Source organism: Panulirus ornatus, chromosome 63 (genome assembly GCF_036320965.1).
Source record: "Panulirus ornatus isolate Po-2019 chromosome 63, ASM3632096v1, whole genome shotgun sequence".
Taxonomy (NCBI): Eukaryota; Metazoa; Arthropoda; class Malacostraca; order Decapoda; family Palinuridae; genus Panulirus; species Panulirus ornatus.
The window spans coordinates 25,537,601-25,564,002 of record NC_092286.1 but is presented as its reverse complement, the minus strand read 5'-3'; the positions used below and the strand labels follow the sequence as shown (position 1 = coordinate 25,564,002).

At 39.4% G+C, this 26,402-nt stretch overlaps 1 protein-coding gene across 2 annotated transcripts in view; it reads right to left on the bottom strand.

Annotated features, from left to right (window-relative positions):
• The window catches only part of LOC139746044 (cytosol aminopeptidase-like), a 105,786-nt gene that overhangs the window by 71,020 nt on the left and 8,364 nt on the right, over positions 1 to 26,402 (bottom strand). The window contains exons 2-3 of one of the 2 annotated variants that reach the window (XM_071656863.1): positions 24,055 to 24,164; positions 9,124 to 14,168 (exon numbers count right to left, since the gene is read on the bottom strand). In XM_071656863.1, coding sequence (XP_071512964.1) covers positions 12,121 to 14,073 — 1,953 coding nt within the window. In that variant the 5' untranslated portion in view covers positions 14,074 to 14,168; positions 24,055 to 24,164 and the 3' untranslated portion in view covers positions 9,124 to 12,120. Of the gene's footprint in view, positions 1 to 9,123; positions 14,169 to 24,054; positions 24,165 to 26,402 lie in introns of those variants that run through there. The other variant, XM_071656864.1, reaches the window with a different exon arrangement.

Below are 26,402 nucleotides of genomic sequence, written 5' to 3'. Positions count from 1 at the left end.
TCCTCGAAGGCTCAGATTGGGGTGTCTAAATGTGTGTGGATGTAACCAAGATGAGAAAAAAGGAGAGATAGTTAGTATGTTTGAGGAAAGGAACCTAGAGGTTTTGGCTCTGAGTGAAATGAAGCTCAAGGGTAAAGGGGAAGAGTGGTTTGGGAATGTCTTGGGAGTAAAGTCAGGGGTTGGTGAGAAGACAAGAGCAAAGGAACGAGTAGCACTACTCCTGAAGCAGGAGTTGTGGGACTATGTTATAAAGTGTAAGAAAGTAAACTCTAGATTGATATGGGTAAAAGTGAAAGTGGATGGAGAGATAGGTGATTATTGGTGCCTATGCACCTGGTCATGAAAAGAAAGATCATGAGAGGCAAGCATTTTGGGAGCAGCTGAGTGAGTGTGTTAGCAGCTTTGATGCACGAGACCATGTTATAGTGATGGGTGATTTGAATGCAAAGGTGAGTAATGTGGCAGCTGAGTGTATAATTGGTGTACATGGGGTGCTCAGTGTTGTAAATGGAATGTTGAAGAGCTTGTAGATTTGTGTGCTGAAAAAGGACTGGTGATTGGGAATACCTGGTTTAAAAGGAGAGATATACATAAGTATACATATGTAGTAGAGATGAACAGATAGCACTATTGGATTACATGTTAATTGATAGAGGCATGAAAGAGATACTTTTGGATGTAAATGTGCTAAGAGGGGCAACTGGAGAGATGTCTGATTATCATCTTGTGGAGTCGAAGGTGAAGATTTGTTTTCAGAAAAGAAGAGGGAATGTTGGGGTGAAGATAGTGGTGAGAGTATGTGAGCTTGGAAAGGAAACGTGTGTGAGGAAGTACCAGGAGAGACTGAATGCAGAATGGCAAAAGGTGAGAGCAAATGACATAAGGGGAGTGGGGGATGTATTCAGGGAAGCAGTGATGGCTTGTGCAAAAGATGCTTGTGGCATGAGAAAGGTGGGAGGTGGGCAGATTAGAAACAGTAGTGAGTGGTGGGATGAAGAAGTAAGATTGTTAGTGAAAGAGAAGAGAGAGGCGTTTGGATGATTTTTGCAAGGAAGTAGTGCAAATTACTAAAAGATGTATAAAAGAAAGAGGCAGGAGGTCAAGAGAAAGGTGCAAGAGGTGAAAAAGAGGGAAGATGAGAATTGGGGTGGGAGAGTATCATTAAATTTTAGGGAGAATAGAGATATTTTGGAAGGAGGCAAATAAAGTGCGTAAGACAAGAGAACAACAGGGAACATCGATGAAGGGGCTAATGGGGAGGTAATAACAAGAAGTGGTGAAGTGAGGAGATGGAGTGAGTACTTTGAAGGTTTGTTGAGTGTGTTTGATGATAAGAGTGGCAGATATAGGGTGTTTTGGTCAAGGTGGTGTGCAAAGTGAAAGGGTAACAGAGAATGGTTTGGCAAACAGAGAGGATGTAGTGAAAGCTTTGCAGAAGATAAAAGCTGGCAAGGCAATGGGTTTGGATGGTACTGCAGTGGAATTTATTAAAAAAAAGGGGTGACTGTATTGTTGGCTGGTTGGTACGGATATTCAATGTATGTATGGTCCATGGTGAAAAGCCTGAGGATTGGCGGAATGCATGCATAGTGTCATTGTACAAAAGCAAAGGGGATAAAATAGAGTGTTCAAATTACAGATGTACAAGTTTGTTGAGTATTCCTGGGAAATTATATGGGAGGGTATTGATTGAGAGGGTAAAGGCATGTATATAGCATCGGATAGGGGAAGAGCAGTGTGGATTCAGAAGTGGTAGAGGATGTGTTCAGGTGTTGGCTCTGAAGAATGTATTTAAGAAATACTTAGAAAAACAGATGGATCTGGAGAGGGCATATGATGCAGTTGATAGAGATGCTTTGTGGAAGGTATTAAGAGTATATGATGTGGGATGTAAGTTACTAGAAGCAGTGAAAAGTTTTTACCAAAGATGTAAGGCATTTGCACGAGTAGGAAGAGAGGAAAGTGATTGGTTCCCAGTGAAGGTCAGTTTGCAGCAGGAGTGTGTGATGTCTCCATGGTTGTTTAATTTGTTTATGGATGGGGTAGTTAGCGAGGTGAATGCAATAGTTTGGGAGAGAGGGGTAAGTATGCAGTCTGTTGTGGATGAGAAGGCTTAGGAAGTGAGTCAGTTGGTGTTCGCTGATGATACAGCGCTGGTGACTGATTCAGGTGAGAAACTGCAGAAGCTGGTGACTGAGTTTGGTAAAGTGAGTGAAAGAAGAAAGCTGAGAGTAAATGTAAATAACAGCAGGGGTATTAGGTTCAGTAGGTTGAGAGACAAGTTAATTGGGAGGTAAGTTTGAACGGAGAAAAACTGGAGGAAGTGAAGTGTTTTAGATATCTGAAAGTGGATTTAGCAGTGGAGGAAACCATGGAAGCAGAAGTGAGTCACAGGGTGGGGGAGGGGGCTATGGTTCTGGGAGTGTTGAAGAATGTGTGAAGAAGAGAGCTTTATCTCAGAGCAAAAATGGGTATGTTTGAAGGAACAGTGGTTCCAACAATGTTATATGGTTGCAAGGATGGGATATAGATAGGGTTGAGCAGAGGAGGGTGGATGTGTTGGAAATGAAATGTTTTGAGGACAATATGTGGTGTGAGGTGGTTTGATTGAGTATGTAATGAAAGTGTAAGAAAGATGTGTGGTAACAAAAAGTGTGTGGTTGAGAGAGCAGAAGAGGGTGTATTGAAATGGTTTGGTCACATGGAGAGAATGAGTGAGGAAAGATTGACAAAAAGGATATATGTGTCAGAGGTAGAGGGAATGAGAAGTTGGAGACCAAATTGGAGGTGGAAGGATGGAGTAAAAAAGATTTTGAGCAATCAGGGCTTGAACATACAGGAGGTGAAAGGCATGCAAGGAATAGAGTGAACTGGAACAATGTGGTATACCAGGGTCGACATGTTGTCAATGGATTGAATCAGGGCATGTGAAGAGTCTGGGGTAAACCATGGAAAGTTTTGTGTAGCCTGGATGTGGAAAGGGAGCTGTGGTTCTGGTGCATTACACACAACAGCTAGAGACTGAGTGTGAATGAATGTGGTTTTTGTTGTCTTTTCCTAGCGATAGCTCGCTCACGCGTGGGGGGAAGGGGGTGCTACTTCATGAGTGGTGGGGTGGCGATGGGAATGGATGAAGGCAGCAAGTATGAATATGTACATGTGTATATATGTATATGTCTGTGTATGTATATGTATGTACACGTTGAAAAGTATTGGTATGTATATGTGCATGTGTGGGTGTTTATGTATATACATGTGTATGTGGGTGGGTTGGGCAATTCTTTCATTTGTTTCCTTGTGCTACCTTGATGACGCATGAGACAGTGACTAAGTATAATAAAAAAAATCTTCATCTATATCGCTAGTTGCTAATAGATCCCTAATTTGTTCATCAATCAAATTTTTCTGACAAGACATGTTAGAGGTACAGCAACATGACATGAAACTTCCAGAAGTTACTGTGGTATTGACGCAACCCTTGCAAGTGAGACCTAGGCACTTGCTTATCAAACATGTTCCATACGCGCATTGTTCTGGATATTCGAAACATTTAATGTTCTGGAATAAAACAGATTTATCTATTGCGTACATAAATGTTTTGTTTATTACAGCATTTCTAATAAAATATTACAGTCTTGCATTATTACAACGATTATATATTTTGTACTGCTCATATTTAGAAGACATTTATATATTTCAAATAAATAACTTGGGGTCAATTAGACCCTGGTCATGCATTGATGGTGAACTGGTCCACTGAAAGAGTACAATAAATTATGAAAAGTCACAATATGCAAATTCAACACCCAAATGAAAAAATTGAATGTTTAGGCGCAGCTGGGGTCAATATGACCCTGTTATGCAACTACGGGTTAAAGGCAGACTTGCTATCTCTATAAGGTGGGGGTTTCCAAGTTAGGAATGGATGTTACAGTAATACATTCCAAGTATGTTCAAAGGAGCGAGGAAAGTGTATGGAATTTTCAATTTCATTTACCCCTCTCTTTTCCCCAATAATGTTCCCTTTTTTCCGAAGACCTCTACAATTCTCCACCATCACCTCCACAAGATAATGATCAGATATCCCACCAGTACATTTACATCCAAAAGTCTCTCTTTTACACACCTATCAATTACTATGTACTCCCCTAATGCCCACAGACCATCTTTCCTACTCACATACATATACTTGTGTCTGCCCATATTTTTAAGCCAGGTATTCCCAATCAACAGTCTTTTCTTAGGACACAACTGCACAAGTTGTCCAACATATTCAATCTGCTGAATACCCAATGCCCCCCCCCCCCATTATACTCTTAACTGCCGCATTCCTCACTTGCATTTAAATCAACCATTATCAATACCTGGCCTCATGTATTATAACTGCTGTCACACTTACTCAGCTGCTCCTAAAACACCTGCCTCTCTTGATCTCTTTTCTCAAGGCCAAGTACATAAGCATTAATAATTACCCATCTCTAGCCGTCCACTTTCATTTTTACAAACATCAGTCTAAAGTTCACTTCTTTACACTCACACACTCCCACAACTGCTTCAGTAGTGCTACCCCTTACTACCACTTGTCCTTTCACCCTGTGACATTTCCTAACCATTCTTCCCCTTTCCCCTCGAACTGTTTCACTAAAAGCTAGGACACCCCGGTTTCTATCCTTAAACATACTACCTATCTCTCCTCTCTTCTCATCTTGGTTACATCCACACACATTTAGACAACCCAGCCTGAGCTTTCAAGGAGGATGAGCACTCTGCCTGGCTCATTCTTCTGTTCCATGTTTCTGAAACTGAAATACATGAAGGGGAGGGTTTCCAGCCTCCTGCTCCCTCCCCCTTTGGACACCCTCTACAACATGCATGAAATACATAGAACTCTTCCTCCCCTACCCCAGGCACAAAAAAGGTGATAATATATATAAAAAATTGTACATTTATTTGTGGAAATAAAAAGAGCGTGGTTGAGAGAGCAGAAGAGGGTGTTTTGAAGTGGTTTGGGAACATGGAGAGAATGAGTGAGGAAAGATTGACCAAGAGGATATAAGTGTCGAAGGTGGAGGGAACGAGGAGAAGAGGGAGACCAAATTGGAGGTGGATAGATGGAGTGAAAAAGATTTTGTGTGATTGGGGCCTGAACATGCAGGAGGGTGAAAGGAGGGCAAGGAATAGAGTGAATTGGAGCGATGTGGTATACCGGGGTTGACGTGCTGTCAGTGGATTGAATCAAGGCATGTGAAGCGTCTGGGGTAAACCATGGAAAGCTGTGTAGGTATGTATATTTGCGTGTGTGGACGTATGTATATACATGTGTATGGGGGGGGTTGGGCCATTTCTTTCGTCTGTTTCCTTGCGCTACCTCGCAAACGCGGGAGACAGCGACAAAGTATAATAATAATAAAAAAAAAATTATCTATTCATTTTGCTTTGTCGCTGTCTCCCGTGTTAGCAAGGTAACGCAAGAGAAACAGACGAAAGAATGGCCCAACCCACCCACATACACATGTATATACATACACATCCACACATGCAAATATACATACCTATACACAAAATCTTTTTCACTCCATCTTTCCACCTCCAATTTGGTCTCCCACTTCTCCTCGTTCCCTCCACCTCCGACACATATATCCTCTTGGACAATCTTTCCTCACTCATTCTCTCCATGTGACCAAACCATTTCAAAACACCCTCTTCTGCTCTCTCAACCACGCTCTTTTTATTTCCACACATCTCTCTTACCCTTACATTACTTACTCGATCAAACCACCTCACACCACACATTGTCCTCAAACATCTCATTTCCAGCACATCCACCCTCCTGCACACAACTCTATCCAGAGACCAAGCCTCGCAACCATACAACATTGTTGGAACCACTATTCCTTCAAACATGCCCATTTTTGCTTTCCGAGATAATGTTCTTGACTTCCACACATTCTTCAAGGCTCCCAGGATTTTCGCCCCCTCCCCCACCCTATGATTCACTTCCGCTTCCATGGTTCCATCCATTGCCAGATCCACTCCCAGATATCTAAAACACTTTACTTCCTCCAGTTTTTCTCCATTCAAACTTACCTCCCAATTGACTTGACCCTCAACCCTACTGTACCTAATAACCTTGCTCTTATTCACATTTACTCTTAACTTTCTTCTTTCACACACTTTACCAAACTCAGTCACCAGCTTCTGCAGTTTCTCACATGAATCAGCCACCAGCGCTGTATCATCAGCGAACAACAACTGACTCACTTCCCAAGCTCTCTCATCCACAACAGACTTCATACTTGCCCCTCTTTCCAAAACTCTTGCATTCACCTCCCTAACAACCCCATCCATAAACAAATTAAATAACCATGGAGACATCACACACCCCTGCTGCAAACCTACATTCACTGAGAACCAATCACTTTCCTCTCTTCCTACACGTACACATGCCTTACATCCTCAAGAAAAACTTTTCACTGCTTCTAACAACTTGCCTCCCACACCATATATTCTTAATACCTTCCACAAACCATCTCTATCAACTCTATCATATGCCTTCTCCAGATCCATAAATGCTACATACAAATACATTTGCTTTTCTAAGTATTTCTCACATACATTCTTCAAAGCAAACACCTGATCCACACATCCTCTACCACTTCTGAAACCACACTGCTCTTCCCCAATCTGATGCTCTGTACATGCCTTCACCCTCTCAATCAATACCCTCCCATATAATTTCCCATGAATACTCAACAAACTTATACCTCTGTAATTTGAGCACTCACTCTTATCCCCTTTGCCTTTGTACAATGGCACTATGCACGCATTCCGCCAATCCTCAGGCACCTCACCATGAGTCATACATACATTAAATATCCTTACCAACCAGTCAACAATACAGTCACCCCTTTTTTAATAAATTCCACTGCAATACCACCCAAACCTGCTGCCTTGTCGGCTTTCATCTTCCGCAATGCTTTTACTACCTCTTCTCTGTTTACCAAATCATTTTCCCTAACCCTCTCACTTTGCACATCACCTCGACCAAAACACCCTATATCTGCCACTCTATCATCAAACACATTCAACAAACCTTCAAAATACTCACTCCATCTCCTTCTCACATCATCACTACTTGTTATCACCTCCCCATTTGCGCCCTTCACTGAAGTTCCCATTTGCTCCCTTGTCTTACGCACTTTATTTACCTCCTTCCAGAACATCTTTTTATTCTCCCTAAAATTTAATGATACTCTCTCACCCCAACTCTCATTTGCCCTCTTTTTCACCTCTTGCACCTTTCTCTTGACCTCCTGTCTCTTTCTTTTATACATCTCCCACTCAATTGCATTTTTTCCCTGCAAAAATCACCCAAATGCCTCTCTCTTCTCTTTCACTAATAATCTTACTTCTTCATCCCACCACTCACTACCCTTTCTAATCAACCCACCTCCCACTCTTCTCGTGCCACAAGCATCTTTTGCGCAATCCATCACTGATTCCCTAAATACATCCCATTCCTCCCCCACTCCCCTTACTTCCATTGTTCTCACCTTTTTCCATTCTGTACTCAGTCTCTCCTGGTACTTCCTCACACAAGTCTCCTTCCCAAGCTCACTTACTCTCACCATCCTCTTCACCCCAACATTCACTCTTCTTTTCTGAAATTGTATGTGTTAATAAACTATGAGACAACATATACAACTGCAATTCAATACAGCTCCTCTGTTCTTCAAAAGGAATGGGGAAATTGCCAGTAACTATGTTGAAAACAAATGAAAACCTGATCACACACCCCTTTCCAGTAGCTCCCAGCATGGGCTCTACCTAAATTTACTTGATAATGCCCTAATCCAATCAGTCAAGAAACCATCTAGTGACAAGAATATATCAGATTTAGTTCTTAATACAAATTAGGACTTTTTTGATAATATTGTAGTTGGAGAAAAGTTTGATACAAGTGTTCACTGAAAAATTAATTCTAAGGTCGTTTTCAACACCACGTGAAATGTTGGTCAAAAAGAGTTGTGAAAAAATACCCGATTCGAAATGTGCAAATCTTAATGATTTTTGCACTGCTCGGACAGGCAAACCTGGGATGATATGGTCAATGACATTGTCATGAATGTAGCCTGGAAAAGTTCACAAAAACCTTTACAGTATCAGATGGAACATGTGTAATGATGCAGAGTAGATGGTCTACTTCTAAAACAAAACAAAGGTAGCGGAAAGGTCAAACAAAGTAGCCTGTTGTCTAAGAAGGCAGCTCAAAAGAAATTCAGGTATTCCAAAAACCAACATGGTACAGTAAGGTATGTTAATTTATGTAGAGAAAGTAAGAGAATTATATGATAAAGTAAAAGTCAGTATGAAGCACATATTTTGTTGAAAATAACAAAAGAAACCCTAAGGAGTTTTACAGTTATGTTAGAAGCAAGAGAGTCACTACCCAGTCAACAGGTCCATCAATTAAGGAAAATGGGGACATGGTTCAAGACAACAAAGCCATGGCAAAAATATCAAAACACTTTTTTTGTATCTGTATTTACGATCGAAGACACAACCCATGTCCCAAATCCAGTTTCATTGATAAGAGAAGTAAATGTTTTCAGTAAATTGACATAAGCCAAAGACATACTATTAGCAATAAATGGAGTGAAAATAAATAAAATGGCAGGCCCTTATATGTTTTATCTAAGAGCAGTGAAAGAGGTAAATATGAGATAGTTTAATCCTTGACTGCCCTTTCAATAAATCAATTGCTAGAGGAAAAGTTCCAGATGAATGAAAGTTTGCTAATGTAACACCAATATTCAGAAAAGGTAACAAGTCACTGCCCTGAAATTACTGTCCTATCAGCTTTATGTCTGTAGCTGGAAAACTTATGAAAACCATCACTTGAGGTAGAATTGTAAACCATTTAGAGGTCCACAATTTAATAAATGATTCTCAGCAGGGTCTCCAACAAAATCACTTGTCTTTTATGATATAATCAACATGTATGACAAAAGTAAAGCAATTAAGTTTATCTATTTACACTTTCAAAAAGCTTTTGATGAGCTTCTGCAACAAAGAATACCGGCAAAAATGAAGTCAAATGGCATTGGCGAGGTTGTACTTCAATGGATAGGAAATTGGTTAACTAGCCATACAAAAAGAGTAGTAATTATGCTTAAGCCTCAAAATGGTTAGATGTAACAAGAAGAATGCCACAAATAAGTCTTGGGACCAGTTCTCATTCTTATATATAATTAATGACATTGATAATGGGCTGCATTACAAGATATCAAAATTTGCTGAGAATACATATCTGAGAAATAAATCTACATATAAACTTGAATGTCTGCAGCTTAGAACTGACACATGCAAACTGATGAGATACTCTCATAAGTGGCAAATGAATTCTAATATTGATAAGTTCAAAGTTTTACATATAGGTGGTAAAAACGAAACAAGCTATAGCATGAATTCTGTTGAACTGAAAAAGGTACATGAGGAAAAAGACTTGGGTGTAATAATCTCTGTTGACCTAAAACCAAGTAGGCAGTGCACAGAAGCAGTGAAAAGAGCAAACAAAACTCTTGGGTTCGTAGGTAGAGCCTTCAAATCTAAGTCCACGGAAATCGTTACTCTTTACAATTCATTGGCTCATCTACATCTTGAAAACTGTTGTTTTGATCACCCTACCTTAAAAAGACAGAGACTGAATGGATAGAGTTCAATATTGAGTTACCAAAATGATTCCCAGACAGAGAAACAAATCTTATGAGATCAGATTAAATGACTCAAAGCTACTTAGCTTTGAAAAAAGATGGTTAAGAGGTGATCTGATGAAAGTATTCAAATGATCAAAGGCTTTGATAGTCTTAATACTCAGTTACCTAAGACTTAATTCTTCTGACTTTACTCATAGCAATGAATACAAACTTGTGGGCAAACGATTTACCTCGAATGAGGTGAAGTGCTTTTTCTTCAACATGATTATTACCATATGGAATGTTCTGCCAAGCAGAGTGGTTGAAAGCAGTACTACAGATACGTTTAAGAATAGGTTTGACAAATACTTCACTTCTAGTCCATAACTTTCCTTATTTGCATCTCCATATTCAAAATGACAATTTACAGGTTATTTCCTCTGTAATTCATTGATAAGCCTTCTAACTTTTACCACACTACTCTGCGAGTTTCTGATACCTTCCACTATCACAAACAGCCTTGAAAGGACCCAGTGGTCTGTTGCTGTTTGAGCACTTTAGTATTCCTTAAATATTACTGTGTTATGTCTGAAGCAGGCATCCAATGACAGGTTTGGACACTGGTAAATATGGGGTAATGATAAATACATGGTTTTTGCATGTGAATATGAGGTAGATTGAATTTTTACTCATATAAAGGACTTTCACAAAATGATGATTGAAATGGTCAGGGCTACCTCCTTTGGACAACACTTTGTAGTTTTCAAAGCAAAAGATTAACAGCTCCTTTAATGAATAATTACAAAATCATACTGATGTCACTTCACCTTTGATACCATGCCCATACTTAATGGAAAATTCAGTAGAAAATGTTAGTCTTCCATGCATTCCAAACAGTTGATCTATAATACATACACTTATAATCATTATCCACATATCACAACACTAGGTACACTACTGTCATAATAATATGTGTCCCTGATGAAACATATCTTTCTCCCCTAATATACTAACCCTTAATGATACATATTTCTTTCATATTTGGGGGCATGCAAACCTTACCAAACTGGTAGTGGAATGGTTAAATAATTTTCTCATTTTACCTTGGAATAAAGAATGATAAAAAATTTCGAAGTATGTGTTATCTTTAATTCCATTCCCATTTACATGGGGTGGATAGGAATACACCTCCAGGAAGAATCATTTTGCAGAAATAAGGTCCCTAGTCCCAACCCCTTAATGTCTCAATATAAAGTATAAATAACTGACAGGTGAAACAACATATGGCAAACGAACAAAGATATATAGTGTCTAAAAAACCTTGTCCACCCAACTCATACATTTTCAAGGGGGATGTCACATATATTAGTACTTTTTCACTTCTCCTTTGGCCTTGACTACCATCTGCAGATGTCTGGGCATGGAAATAGCAAGGTTCCTGATATATTCTAGGTTTATGTTTTGGGTCCATAGGGTCTTGACCTCCTGAATGAGGAGGCACTGATGAGATGTTACAGGAAGTAGCCACCTGATTGTGCATCTGACCACAAGTGCACCTAGAAATTTCAAGTGTACCCACATTTTCTTGCTTCTAGGTGACAATTTGGGCTTTTTTCTCCTTAGAAAGGTAAGAGGCAACCTTATAGGAGCACAGATGGAAGAAATACAGTGCCCAGAAGTGAAATTCCCAAAATGAACTGGCAGCTTGAGGAACAGTGAGGCAGGTTACTGGTGCTCACACTATTAGAAACACTAGCTCAGTGACCAGAAGTAATATGATGTCATCCTGAAAGCATCACATGCTTGTTCCCATAATAAACCTAAGCCATGTATCACCTATGACAACATACGGGGGTTAGACAACATTTTTTTGCAGACACTGTAATGTCAGTCTTACAAGATAACAGTCTGTAACAAACTTCAACACATCATGTTTTTTCTCAAAACATACTGAATTTATCTAAATCAAATAAGTATTTCACAAGACAAGATGAAAACAACATAAATTAGACCTTTTGCTTTTAGGGGTGAGTATAACACAATTACCGATTTCTTTCACAAGGATTATTTGTTGTCTATATCAACTGATATAAGCCTTGTGAAAATTTAATGTAGAAATGCTTCTTAAAGTTAACAGAAACATCAACACAAAACCAATGGGTAACATCTTAATCTTAGGACTATTCAACAACCATTTACAAGACTAAATAGTACTACCTTTATCCTTCAAGATATCAAATTTAATTACATAAGACTGCAAACAAGATACAAAATATGTAAAGTGACATTCTGTACAGGCATAAATTACCAAGTTACTTATCAGCATAAAATTTGCTAATAAATGAAGAATCAGTCTTATATTGATCCTGACATATTAAAAAGTAAAGTTTATCTCCACTATGGGATGGCATTCAGAAAATATTAACTAGACCATCTGTAGTATTTTGATGATGCCTTTACTATTACCTGCTGCTATTATATTGGATCCTTTTCTCCAACAAACAGCAGACACAAACTCAGAGGATTCCTCCTCCTTTTGCTCAGGGTCTAACACCCACTTCTTCTGATCAAATTTTAGACTGAAGAGCTTTTTGGACAGTCCCTTATAATACACATATAAAGAATTATTTTCTGAGCCACATGCTACATATTCACCATCGGTTGCCAAACCAACAAAATTTTTCTCGTTTATGTGTCCTTGCAAAGAACGCACACAATGTGATTTATTAACATTCCAAATCTTTAAAAGACTATCTGTAGAGGCTGATACAATATCTTCACTTGATACAAATTTGACATAAGACACAGCTTTGCGATGACCTTTAAACACTCTTACAGCTTCTTTCATATTCCGTAGGTCGTAGTAATGTACACAGTGATCAGCTGACCCAAACGCTAAATGATACCTACTAGAAGGATTGAATTGTACACAGCACACATTCGCTTTTGCTTCTAAGCATGTCAAAGACCTCTCATTGTCTAGTGACCAAAGTTTGACTTTGTGATCATCACTACCAGAGGCTATGAGTTTAGTGTCCATTTTGTTGAAATCCACATTCCAGCAACGCTTCTCATGCTCCTGGAAAACATGAAGCCTTTGAGCTGTGAATGCATCCCATACTGTAACTGTACCATCATAATCACTACTTGCTAACATATGTTTCATGTAGTTGCTCCAACTCACACAGCTAATTTTAGAAGAGCAACTCATTTCAGAACATGGGTAATGCAGATCAACAGTATCCCGTATCACTGTACCATAGTCAAATATGCGAATCTTTTTAGTGAGACCTGCCACTGCAAAATATTCACTATCCTTATCAAATTCTATACTAGAGGCAATGTTACTGGACTGATGAAACACATCACAGTTGTAATTAATTGTTGCTAAAGGGCGCATGGCACTGTACTGAGTAAATTTTGAAATGCATTCCCCAAACTGCTCAAGGCCATCATCTTCATCGTCATCTACACCAGAGTCACTGAAGCCAGGCACACGCATACTAAAGTAACGTTCTACTAACTCCTCAAAGTGTAAGTGCATTCGCTTTCGTTTGGCTTGAACAGTAGAACTTTCAGGATAAGCATGATTGAACAAAGGGACATTAAAGCCTTCTTCTGTTGGACTCTGAGTCTCTTGGGTTCCATTTGATGTTCCTGGACAATCACCATCAAGAATTTCAGTGAGGAAAACACCACTAGAGTTTGGAACACTGCTTCCTAGTGGTACACAGCCACCTGAAGATCTAAACGGTGAAACACTTTCAAGAGTATTCTGTACACTGGACAGATCATGTGTTATGAGTTTTAATTCTCTACTGACTGTAGCTAACTGCTCTTCCTTCTGCTTACGCAACTCTGATAAGAAGTCCTTCATGAGTTCATATTTATTTTGCACTGATGCAGCTTCTAACTGTTCCTTTTTCTCTTGTAAGATGCTTATTATATGAGTAATATCACTAATTCCTAAACAAGATGAATTAAAACTAAGATAATTCCGGAGTTCACTGAGGGCAGCTGTCTTATTCTTTTTTGTAAAGGCAGCCTGTAAGTCAGCTGAACGACGTTGTTTTAATATTTGTTGGTTTACAGTATGATTTGGAAATATGTGATCTGTACTTTCTACACTAAAATTGCACTTGGGACATCGCTTGTTAGATTCTATACTACTAACTAAACACCCACGACAGAAAGTATGACCACACTTTGTTATATGAGCCTCAGATATAAGGTCCAAACACACAGGGCACAGATAGTCTGAATTCTTCTCCTCTGCTGTTCCCTCCAAGCCATTTAAAACAACAGGATGGGCACGCTTAACTCCCCGACCAGTCATGCGTGTGTTGGAGCCTTCCAACCGTGTTTCACTTGATGCCATGCTGTGATTCCCCTCCACACTACCTTAGTAACTAGGCCAATGCTGCTCACACACTCCTGCCTTCAATCGTCCAACACGAACAAAATTGGTGTGACCTGAAAGATACCACCTATCATTAACAAAAGTGTTATTCTATAAATCATAACTATGTACAAGATTTCAACTTTCAGAACCACTAAATTCAAAGGGAAATTTATATCTTTCAGGTCACTTGAAATAACAGCATTGGTTACAAGTTAAAAGATAGTGACTGCATTTTCACACTCGTGCACTTTTACATGTAACATTCTTGATTATGATTCCTATAACTATACTGTACATTAAAATATGATGAACAGAAAAACAACTGATAGGTAAAATTACACTTCCCAATTTGATGGACAATATTTTGAATAATTGTTTTGCATTCATATTAGTACATCAGCATCTTAGCACGTGGGAAAGATAAACTTTTACGAGGCTAAGTTAGCACAGCAAAAATTCTTGTTAAACCAGTCAAGTTGCAAAAAATTGCTGAGAACCTGATTTTGTCAAAGTCTTCATATTCTTAACCACATAACTCTTCAATCACTCTTTTAACCCTACACACACATGAATCCAGGTCACACCCTAAAGTCAACTTGACTAGTGCACAAAACACTTAACTATTCTAAGCGTCATGTATGTCACACACAATATTCACTCGCCACATTAATAGCACCAACAAAAAAGCAAAACACATATTACATGCCCTCAACATCTTAAATAATTTATCCAATCCACTTCAAACTATGCTTCACCTGCCTGGTCTTTTACCTTATCATTAGTAAACATAACAAAGCTGTAACCCACACAAAATGGTCCACTCAAGACGAAAAAAATCACTGGCTGTCTAGCAAATACAAACACAACACCCTCACAATCAAAATCCTCCTCATACAGTCCCAGTTCAACAAACTCAGCACTAACCCCCACCCTCTTTACCACTAACTAACTAACCAACATTCCCCAAGTAGAAATAAAAAGTTTACCCATGCCTCACACTTCAGTAACCTACTCACAAAACCCCCACATCCTTAACAAACATACCACTGACAAAACACACACACACAACGAAACAACCCAGAAAGCACTATAAAACCAATCACCCAACTCAGTCATGATAACTCTCTGGACATACACCCATCAAAAATCACACAAGCCAAACATACATGCGTAACACTACACTTTATGCTCAAGCCCTCATCCATCACTACACTTCAATCAACACTGCAACACATCCCAGGATTCTTCATACTCATGATGCAACTACCATAAAAAAGACATCAAGCCCTTACATCTCATTTGTCTTACACTTTCTGCAACTAGAAGCACTTTTAACATCACAACACTTTATGACCTCTGGTCCCAACCACTGGACATGGCCAGTTTTCTGGGTGCTACAGGAACCTCATTAGGATAGATGAGACTCCCAGGACAGGAAAAATGGGGAAACATATTCTTACACACTTTACTAAATTTCGTAACTAATCTAGCCAAGCAGTGTCCAAAGTGAATTTCATGTTAAAAAGCTTCAATCTGCAATGGTGAAAGTTGTTCCTCACAATGCATCTGGGTGAACCTTACAGATTGACAGCAAATACAACCAGGGGGATAAAAATTCATAATCTATAATATAAAGTGGGTTAATTTTACCAACAACCCATCTCTAATCTCCCAAGCATACCAATGTTTCCATATACTAAGGCTAACTTTTGCCAAACTGATGCCTAAAACAGTCAATGAGAGCCAAAATACAACTCTATTTTAAATCCCCCCTTTTTTTTTTTTTTTTTTTGCTGTCTCCTGCGTTTGCGAGGTAGCGAAAGGAAACAGACGAAAGAAATGGCCCAACCCACCCCCATACACATGTATATACATACACGTCCACACACGCAAATATACATACCTACACAGCTTTCCATGGTTTACCCCAGACACTTCACATGCCCTGATTCAATCCACTGAACCACTGACAGCACGTCAACCCCGGTATACCACATCGATCCAATTCACTCTATTCCTTGCCCTCCTTTCACCCTCCTGCATGTTCAGGCCCCGATCACTCAAAATCTTTTTCACTCCATCTTTCCACCTCCAATTTGATCTCCCACTTCTCCTCGTTCCCTCCACCTCCGACACATATATCCTCTTGGTTAATCTTTCCTCACTCATTCTCTCCATGTGCCCAAACCATTTCAAAACACCCTCTTCTGCTCTCTCAACCACGCTCTTTTTATTTCCACATATCTCTCTTACCCTTACGTTACTTACTCGATCAAAGCACCTCACACCACACACTGTCCTCAAACATCTCATTTCCAGCACATCCACCCTCCTGCGCACAACTCTATCCATAGCCCACGCCTCGCAACCATACAACATTGTTGGAACCACTATTCCTTCAAACATACCCATTTTTGCTTTCCGAGATAATGTTCTCAACTTCCACACATTCTTCAAGGCTCCTAGGATTTTCGCCCCCTCCCCCACCCTATGATCCACTTCCGCTTCCATGGTTCCATCCGCTGCCAGATCCACTCCCAGATATCTAAAACACTTTACTTCCTCCAGTTTTTCTCCATTCAAACTTACCTCCCAATTGACTTGACCCTCAACCCTACTGTACCTAATAACCTTGCTCTTATTCACATTTACTCCTAACTTTCTTCTTTCACACACTTTACCAAACTCAGTCACCAGCTTCTGCAGTTTCTCACATGAATCAGCCACCAGCGCTGTATCATCAGCGAACAACATCTGACTCACTTCCCATTTTATAGAGGCTAAAAATTTAGTGGTAACACATGAGCTAAGGGTGAAGGATATCGAAGAAGTTGTGAGGCCCGATATTATGTCAAACATAGCTGAGAAAATCATTTCCACAGAAAAGATTTCTCTCTGTACTTGCACCCTTCTCCATATAAACCAGACATGAACCTTGTACTGACAAGAGGCAGAAAAGTGGTCAAACTAATAATGAGAATGATCATTTGCACATTAATGACTGATCACTACTTAGCTGACTTAACTCAAACCGTGGCACACACTGGATATGTTATAAGTTATCCCCACTTTCAAGCAGTAGAATGGTAACATGCAAGAAGCATACAAACCAGCTCTTAATAGGCCCGTTGGTCTCCATACTGTTCATTAATATCAATACTAACTCCTGTCAACATGCAGAGCTCAGTATCTTTAGTGACTGCATGATTGTCTATGATTTGACATTACTCTTAAGCAATTCATTATTGATATTAATGTGCATATGGATCCTCCATCCCTACATTGTCACAAATACAGTAAGACAGCGTTAAACTTTTCATAATATTCTGTAGGTGCCAGATCCTTTACCTGACAATGATGCTATTAACACCCTGAATACATTACCCTTACCAAATTCACTGAAGTCAAAATAACAACTAAAATATCTTGTAAAAACTACAAAAAAAGGTTTGCAAGTCTTGCATTCATAACCTGTGAACAAAAAAAGAAAATACATTCACTTATCGATCCAGACCTAACTTCCTGCATTACCCTCTCGGGTCATGTCCACAAAGTCTCACTTCATCCCAATGTTGTGATCCACAACTAAATAATTACATTAATAAGTAAAAGGTTGTAGGTAGTACTTGGTATCCAGCCACTGATCAGGGAGGTGCATTGCATGGGTGTCAGGAGAGATACTGATGGAACTGCACAATTCTACAGTGGCTGTCAAACTTTCCTCCCTTGACTAGGTTAGTCTCTTCTTTTAGTCTCATATAAATCTGGGCGGCTGGTATTAAGTCAACAAATACACACTTTCTCTCCATCTCCCACATGAAAACATGCAACTCACACAGCTCTTTATTTCAAATTCTTATACTTCCAGATCCTATCAAATTCAAGAATATCAATAAATTGTGTTTTTCCTGGCACTGAACTAGAACAGCACTAACAGTCGAAGAGGGCTGATTTCCAGGGTTCCCTTAACCCTTACACAGTGGCTAACATTACATAATATCTTAACTTTTCCCATGTTTGTTTAGATTGCTAGCTGAATTATGGTAACATCAGTAGCTTACTCAGGTTCTTTTCATCACCTGGTTGGAATGGGAAAATACTCAGCTCTCTTCCCTAGACCTACAAGCACCTCGTAAATGCACATCCATTGAACTCTAAGGTTAAGCATACACCGACCCCACAGAAAATATGTAGACTGTTGGATGACCTACGTAATACCATCAAAAGTATCAGCTAATGAGGAGAATGAAGAAGAGCAAATAGCAAAATTGATACAAGTGACTCAAAGAGAGACTTCAGAAAAAATGAGGAAGGAAGACAAGCAGCTCTCTTTGGTTCCCGTTTCTTCTCTATCTCCACCTTGGATGACTCTAACATTCCTTCACCCCCTGATGCTCCTCTCACGAATCCTATACCTCTTCCCATAATCTCTTTTTGGACTATACGAAAAATGTTTCTTTGGACACAAGCAAGGCTTATGGTCCTGATGGCATCCATCACTGTGTACTGAAAGAGTGTGCCCCTCAACTTGCACCTGTGCTTCCTCATCTGTTCTGCTCATGTTTAACAACCAAAACTTTTCCTTCTTGGAAGCATGCACTGATACATCCCATCCCTAAGAAGGGTGACCATTCTGATCCCCTCTAACTACTGTCCTATTGCTCTGACATCTACCATTTCCAAAGTCTTTGAATCTCTCCTCAACTCCCATATTCTTAGACATCTTGAAAATCACACTCTTCTCTCTAATCATCAGCATGGCTTCCTTAATGCGAGATCCACTAGCGAGTCTTTCCTATCTTACTAATGTCTGGTCTCCATCCCTGAAAGATTTTGGGGAGTCATGTGTCGTTGCCCTTGACATATATAAGGGTTTTCATAGGGTAGGGCATCAGGGTCTCATCTCTAAGCTCCCCTGACTCACTTTGCTCCTTCATATCTAGCTTCCTCTCTGGCCAATCTATCTCTGTCATTGTTGATGGGTCAACCTCCCTCCTTTTCTTCATTAAGTGATATTCCTCAAGGTTCTGTCCTGTCCCCTACATTTCTCCTCTTTTTCAATGATTCCTCTCATCCACAAATTCTAATGCACTCATGTGCTGATGACTCAGGACTGCATTCGTCCACATCCTTCAATTCTGCTTCCTCTTCTCTCACTCAAATTGCATCTCATCTTCACAAAGATTACTCAATAAACTCAGACTTGAGCAGGATATCTCAGTGGGGTACACAAAAACTTGTTAAATTTAATGCCTCCAAGACCCATTTTCTATCCATCGCTCTATCAAAATCTCACAGCTCCTGATCGCCTTTGACAGTTCTGCAATTCCACCACCTGACTCGATGAACACACTTGGTATTACTGTAATATCCACTCTTTCTTGGAAACCCCACATTACAGGAATAGCTAAGTTTGCCTCTAAGAAACTGGGTGTCCTGTTTAGATGTTAAAACTTCTTCTCTTCTGAACAGTTGCTCCATCTATACAAGGAATTGATTTGTCCTTGCGTGGAGTACTGCTCTCACATCTGGGGGTGGTTCTAGCTCTGCATCCTTACTTGACAGAGTTGAGTCAAAAGCGGTCAGACTTACAAACTGTCTCAGACTAACTTTCAAACTTGACCCCCTTGCCCTACACTGCAATGTTGGTTCACTTTCCCTCTTCTATAGGTATTAATTACTCTGGTTTTTGCTCCCAAGAGCTGGCTGCTTGTGTGCCCACACCACTAGCTAGACCATGCAATATCTGGCAAGCTGCTATATCACATGTTTAATGTGTGGCCATCAGCAACTCAAGGGTGGGCCGTAATGATACCTGCTTCTTTCCCTACACATCAAAGCTTTGGAATTCTTTACATTTTCATGTTTTCCCCAATAACTATGACCTGGCACATTTCAAAAGACAGGTTTTTCACTTTCTCCAAAATTCATAAATACTTTCCCATCTTTTCTTTTTCCTCTCATAATGCTCTATATATTTCAATTAAGACCTGGCCTGGGTGTGGACTTTTGTATGTAACTGGAACCTTGAAAATAAAAAATAAAAAACTGAAGTCCTTTCCACCCAGCAAGGTGAAGAAGGATCACCGCATATGTGGTGCCTATGCTCTCTCACAGTGTGCATAGGGTAACATTTTTACCTAATCTATGTAATCTACCGAGAAACTAGAATAAAGTGCAATACCACGTTAAGACAAAAGACACAAGACCTTCATGTCCTAAAATCTTATCTGAGGACAATATCATCCGCATGCAATTTTCCTACTCAGCATTCCACCAAACCAACACTATGGTAATAATATTACTTTTTATGCATTTTCTTTAAATTTTGCAAGCCAATCTACAAGTTTATAAAGGTAAAAATTTAATTCCTTTTCTACAAATGGTGATGGAATTTGTGGACCCATCCTGCAATGGGAACCCAACTCATCACTACTGAAACTACTGTTCTGTACTGTACTATACTAGCTGTTTGTCTATTCACTTTTGCAATATCCATTGTTTTAGATATTTCCTATCCTTTGTCATACATCTATCAATTTCAAATGATTTTCTTATTTCCGAAACCTAATTGTCCTATGATGTCTTCTCTCATCACTGTCAAATTATCAGTCTTCTCCATTTCCTCAAACATCTGTAAATGCTTTCCTCTATCTCCTACTTTTCCCTGAGTTTCAATTAAGGCCTGGCCTTGATCCAGACTTTTGTCTTGACTGGAGCTCCAATGTAAAAATAATTTTTTTCACTCCATGGGCGGTGTTTGTACTTACTGCAGTACAAAAACACCTACATCGATCTCAAGTTTCCCAACTTCAATGCCACCTGGATCAAAATTCTCTTACCCTGTAAAACATAACCAATTTTCCCCTAATCTCTCCAAATAAGTTGATCTCTTCATGATCTGATTTCCTGTCTTAAGAAACTGCTCTTTTCACATCTACAAACTGCAGTCCAGTATGCAAGAGATTCAATGTACATCACTATGACTGGCTCAGCTCTACTTTGGATGACCTCAGTGGAACTGAGGCCTTCTTTTACTCCTTGAAACTTATGAACAACTAACTAAAAACAGGAGTGAGTTCCTGATCACCACAATCTCTCTTCTAAAACTCAACATTTTTTTAACCCTCTCACTACAAATCACTATTTCTGTCCCCTTCTCAAGATGCCAACTTTAACGTTTACGAGGCTTCAATTGCCTTCTGTGAGCAGCCCTTCCACTAACTTTCCTTAGCACCAGTGCTGCTTCACTGGATGGGATGCTCCAGTTATGATGACTATATAATGGATGTCATCTTGGCTGGACAGTCTTATATCCCTTCTTCTATTAAAACATTACCCCATCAATCATGATTCGAACACTTTGCTCTGACACCACTGGGAAAGGTCATATCTGGCTATGAAACCCTTCCCTTAATTCTCCAGCCTTCATTTCCCCTCAGAATCATCAAAAAGCTATCATTCCTTGAGTCAAGCAAGCTTTCATAAAAAGAAAGCATATAGACTTAATTTTTCATAAAAAGAAAGCACATGGACTTAATTTCTTCAACTAAAAGACCTTTCCGGTCCTTAAACAAAGCATCTCCAAAACCTTTAATACATTTCTCCCTCTTTTCAAACCTGTTAAATCTCAGTGCCCTATTTCTCTCTAACACTACTTTGCATGATTTCAAATATCATCCTCTTCTTCACCTACTCCTGCTATATACAAGCTCTCCTACATTTTCCTTTGAGTCCCCTTCCTGCTACAGGTGAACAAGGAATATGTGCCAGATAGTAAATCTTGAATATTAAAGGAGTGTGTTTTTAAGCCATCTCTAATTCATACTCCCATATTTCAAATGTCTAAAAATCAAAACCTTTTATTTTCTCTAGAGGCATACCTAAATCCATCCCATTCCTAAGAAAGGAAACTACTCACTTACGAGTACTTCCCCATTACTCTCGCTTCCGCTATTTCTATAATCAAAATCTCTATTGCTCACTTCTTAAATATTTAGAATACCATTCCCTTCCTTCAAATCACTAATGTAGCTTTCACAGTACAGTATAAAGTCTACTGGTGATATGTCAAATGGGACCCACCACCAATTCTCATTTCCCTCCAATTCTCATTTCTAAGGAATTCTAGTAAAGAATTTGTCTTGACTCTCAACATCTGATAATATGGCTGGAAGTGACAAAAGTCTCTACTTGCTGAACTTCCTTCCATGAACTTTCCACTTATCTTTGTTCGCTAAAGCATACTGTAGTTTCAATTCCATTTATTCCTTTGCAGAAGTGTTCCCAAGGGCTCTGTTCTGACACCTACCTTCTTCCTTCTCCCTATGAACAATTTTCTTTCTTCTCATACTACCCACTCTTCTGCTGACAATTCCACTCCAGATTCCTCAATTCACTCTTCTCCTTAATTTCATCTTTTTTTCATCTTTGTTCTGTTTTTCGTGTTAGTGCCTTAATGCCAAAAACAAAAAAAAAAGAGCCTCATTTACTTACATTCATTCTTAAGCTATCATGAATAATGCACCAAAACCAAAGTTCCAATCCAACCAAGCTCCATATACCTTCTGCGGTTTTCCTAACCACTTCATATGCCCAGATTCAGCCCAATGAGAGAAGATGGCACCATTCATACCACTTTGATCCCATTCACTATATCCCATGCATGCTTATGCCTCTATTACTCGAAGTGTGTTTCATTCCTTCCTTTGATCTTGTCCTCGATTTCCCTCTCCTTGATCCCTCCACCTCTAACCACAGTCAGCCTCTTCTCAATCATCCTCTGCAAATGTCAAAAATCATTTCAGCACACCTTCAACTCTCATCCATACACTTCTTATTACCAAACTTCTCTCTTACACTATCACCATTTCTTACCCAATAAACCTTCCTCACACCACATATTGCCCTCAAGCATTTTATTTCCAACACATCCACCCCATCAGTAATTCTTTTGTTCTAGGGCCTATGACTCATATTCATACAGCACCACTTAAACAATTACTCCAACAAACACATCTATCTTTGTACTTACAAAGAATAACCTATCTTTCAACACACTCCTCAATGCGGGCAAGACTGTAACCCTTTCACCCATCTTGTGTTCATCTCCATCTGCTATCATATCCACTCCTAAGCATCTAACACACCCTGCTTCCTTCAGGTTCATTGTATTCAAAATCACACTCAAGCCCACTAGCTTAACCACATCACACAACATTCATTCACATTTACTCTAAATTTCCTCCACTTCCACACTCTCCCAAACTCAAATACAAGCTTCAGCAGGTTCCCTCTTGAGTCTACCACTAGAACCACCATGTCATCTACAAACAGTAACTTTCAGGCTCTCCCACCCCATTCCTAATGGACTGATATTACACACCCATGATGCATGCCTTACTTTCTTGACAGAAATTAATCAATACTTCTGGTATCTTTCCTCTAAAACCATATATTTTTTTACATTTTTCATAAAGTAACTCTATCAACCCTATCATACACTTTGTCCAGATCCATAAATGCCTTATAGAAATTCCTTTCTCTCTCAAAGTATTTCTCAAACAGCTTCTTCAAAGCAAACACCTGATCCACACATCCTCTATTACTCCTACAGCCACAATGTTCCTCCCTAACTGATGGTCTAATAAGCATACCACCACCCAACCAATCATGACTCTTCCATACAATTTTCCATGTATTCTCAAAATTTTCCCTCTGCAATTCAAACATTCATTTTTTGTGTTCCTGGCCTTCATAGCACAGCACTACTTATGGATTTCACCTGTCCTCATGCAACTTACTCCTACATACTACAGGTACCTTTTTCACACTGAGTAAAAGGCAACATAAGTGTACATCTACTCTTCGCAAATCAAAATAAATTAGTGACCAAGAACAATAATAGACTACTCAAGATAAAAACAACATTAATATCAACCCTGAATAGCAACTTACTATTGCATGAGTCGTGTAATGCTGCCAGATGAATGTACGTTGATTTTATCAGCAGTTTCAGTTAGCCTATAATCACCATCGTTGTTGTAAATGCCAACTATAACTCCAACCTAGAAATAATTGAAATTCGGTTTAAAGTTCCATTCAATCAAAGGAGAAATTCATCATATGTCTTGTGTTTTAGAAGACTGATAAATAAAGAGCATCTAATTAATTTTGTAATGACATACTGATCTTTCAACGACACTAAATAATTCTATATCTACAATCTTTAACTGCCACAAACCAAAAATAGAATTGAATTCAATACAACTAAATTGATTTGTTAAAATAATTTCCATGAACTAAAAATAAAATCACAGGAAGTTATTTCTTGATTCCTGAATTTGACAAATCATTCACAATTTATATGAGAATCTGTATTTCATGGTATTCCTGGGCATATGGCAACTTAACATAATAAAACCAAAACAGCGAAAATACACAGGGAACCTGTGCTATCTCATGTCTCATAAATCATATAAGCTCCCACCAAAAAGAAAAATACATATACACACATAACCATCCCTGAGGAAAAGGAAGAAAAAATAATTCCCATGTATTTCTTGTGTGTCACAGAAGGCGACTAAAGGGGGCGGGAGCAGGGGTTGAACACCCTCCCTTCCTTGTATTTCAATTACTAAAAGTGGAAACAGAAGTCAAGCAGGGAGTGCTCATCCTCCTCAAAGGCTCAGATTGGGGTGTCTGAATGCATGTGGATGTAACCAAGAAAGGAGAAATAGGTAGTATGTTTGAGGAAAGAAACTTGGATGTCCTGGCTTTAGTGCTAGTGACAGGGTATGGGTGATGGGTGATTTCCATGTGAAGGTAAGTAATGTGGCAGTTGAGGGTACAAATGGGGTACATGGGGTATTCCGTTGTGAATGGAAATGGTGAAGGGCTTGTGGATTTGTGTGCTGAAAAAGACTAGTGATTGAGAATACCTGGTTTAAAAAAGAAGATTAGTATGGGTTTTCAGAAAAGAAGAGTGAATGTTGGGGTGAAGAAGGTGGTGAGAGTAAGTGAGCTTGGGAAGGAGACCTGTGTGAAGAAGTATCTGGAGAGACTGTGTACAGAATGGAAAAAGGTGAGAACAATGGAAGTAAGGGGAGTGGGGGAGGAATGGGATGTATTTAGGGAATCAGTGATGGATTGCGCAAAAGATGCTTGTGGCATGAGAAGAGTGGGAGGTGGGCTGTTTAGAAAGGGTAGTGAGTGGTGGGATGAAGAAGTAAGAGTATTAGTGAAAGAGAAGAGAGAGGCATTTGGACGATTTTTGCAGGGAAAAAATGCAATTGAGTGGGAGAAGTATAAAAGAAAGAGACAGGAGGTCAAGAGAAAGGTGCAAGAGGTGAAAAAAAGGGCAAATGAGAGTTGGGGTGAGAGACTATCAGTAAATTTTAGGGAGAATAAAAAGATGTTCTGGAAGGAGGTAAATAGGGTGCGTAAGACAAGGGAGCAAATGGGAACTTCAGTGAAGGGCGTAAATGGGGAGGTGATAACAAGTAGTGGTGATGTGAGAAGGAGATGGAATGAGTATTTTGAAGGTTTGTTGAATGTGTCTGATGACAGAGTGGCAGATATAGGGTGTTTGGGTCGAGGTGGTGTGCAAAGTGAGAGGGTTAGGGAAAATGATTTGGTAAACAGAGAAGAGGTAGTAAAAGCTTTGCGGAAGATGAAAGCCGGCAAGGCAGCAGGTTTGGATGGTATTGCAGTGGAATTTATTAAAAAAGGGGGTGACTGTATTGTTGACTGGTTGGTAAGGTTATTTAATGTATGTATGACTCATGGTGAGGTGCCTGAGGATTGGCGGAATGCGTGCATAGTGCCATTGTACAAAGGCAAAGGGGATAAGAGTGAGTGCTCAAATTACAGAGGTATAAGTTTGTTGAGTATTCCTGGTAAATTATATGGGAGGGTATTGATTGAGAGGGATGAAGGCATGTACAGAGCATCAGATTGGGGAAGAGCAGTGTGGTTTCAGAAGTGGTAGAGGATGTGTGGATCAGGTGTTTGCTTTGAAGAATGTATGTGAGAAATACTTAGAAAAGCAAATGGATTTGTATGTAGCATTTATGGATCTGGAGAAGGCATATGATAGAGTTGATAGAGATGCTCTGTGGAAGGTATTAAGAATATATGGTGTGGGAGGCAAGTTGTTAGAAGCAGTGAAAAGTTTTTATCGAGGATGTAAGGCATGTGTACGTGTAGGAAGAGAGGAAAGTGATTGGTTCTCAGTGAATGTAGGTTTGCGGCAGGGGTGTGTGATGTCTCCATGGTTGTTTAATTTGTTTATGGATGGGGTTGTT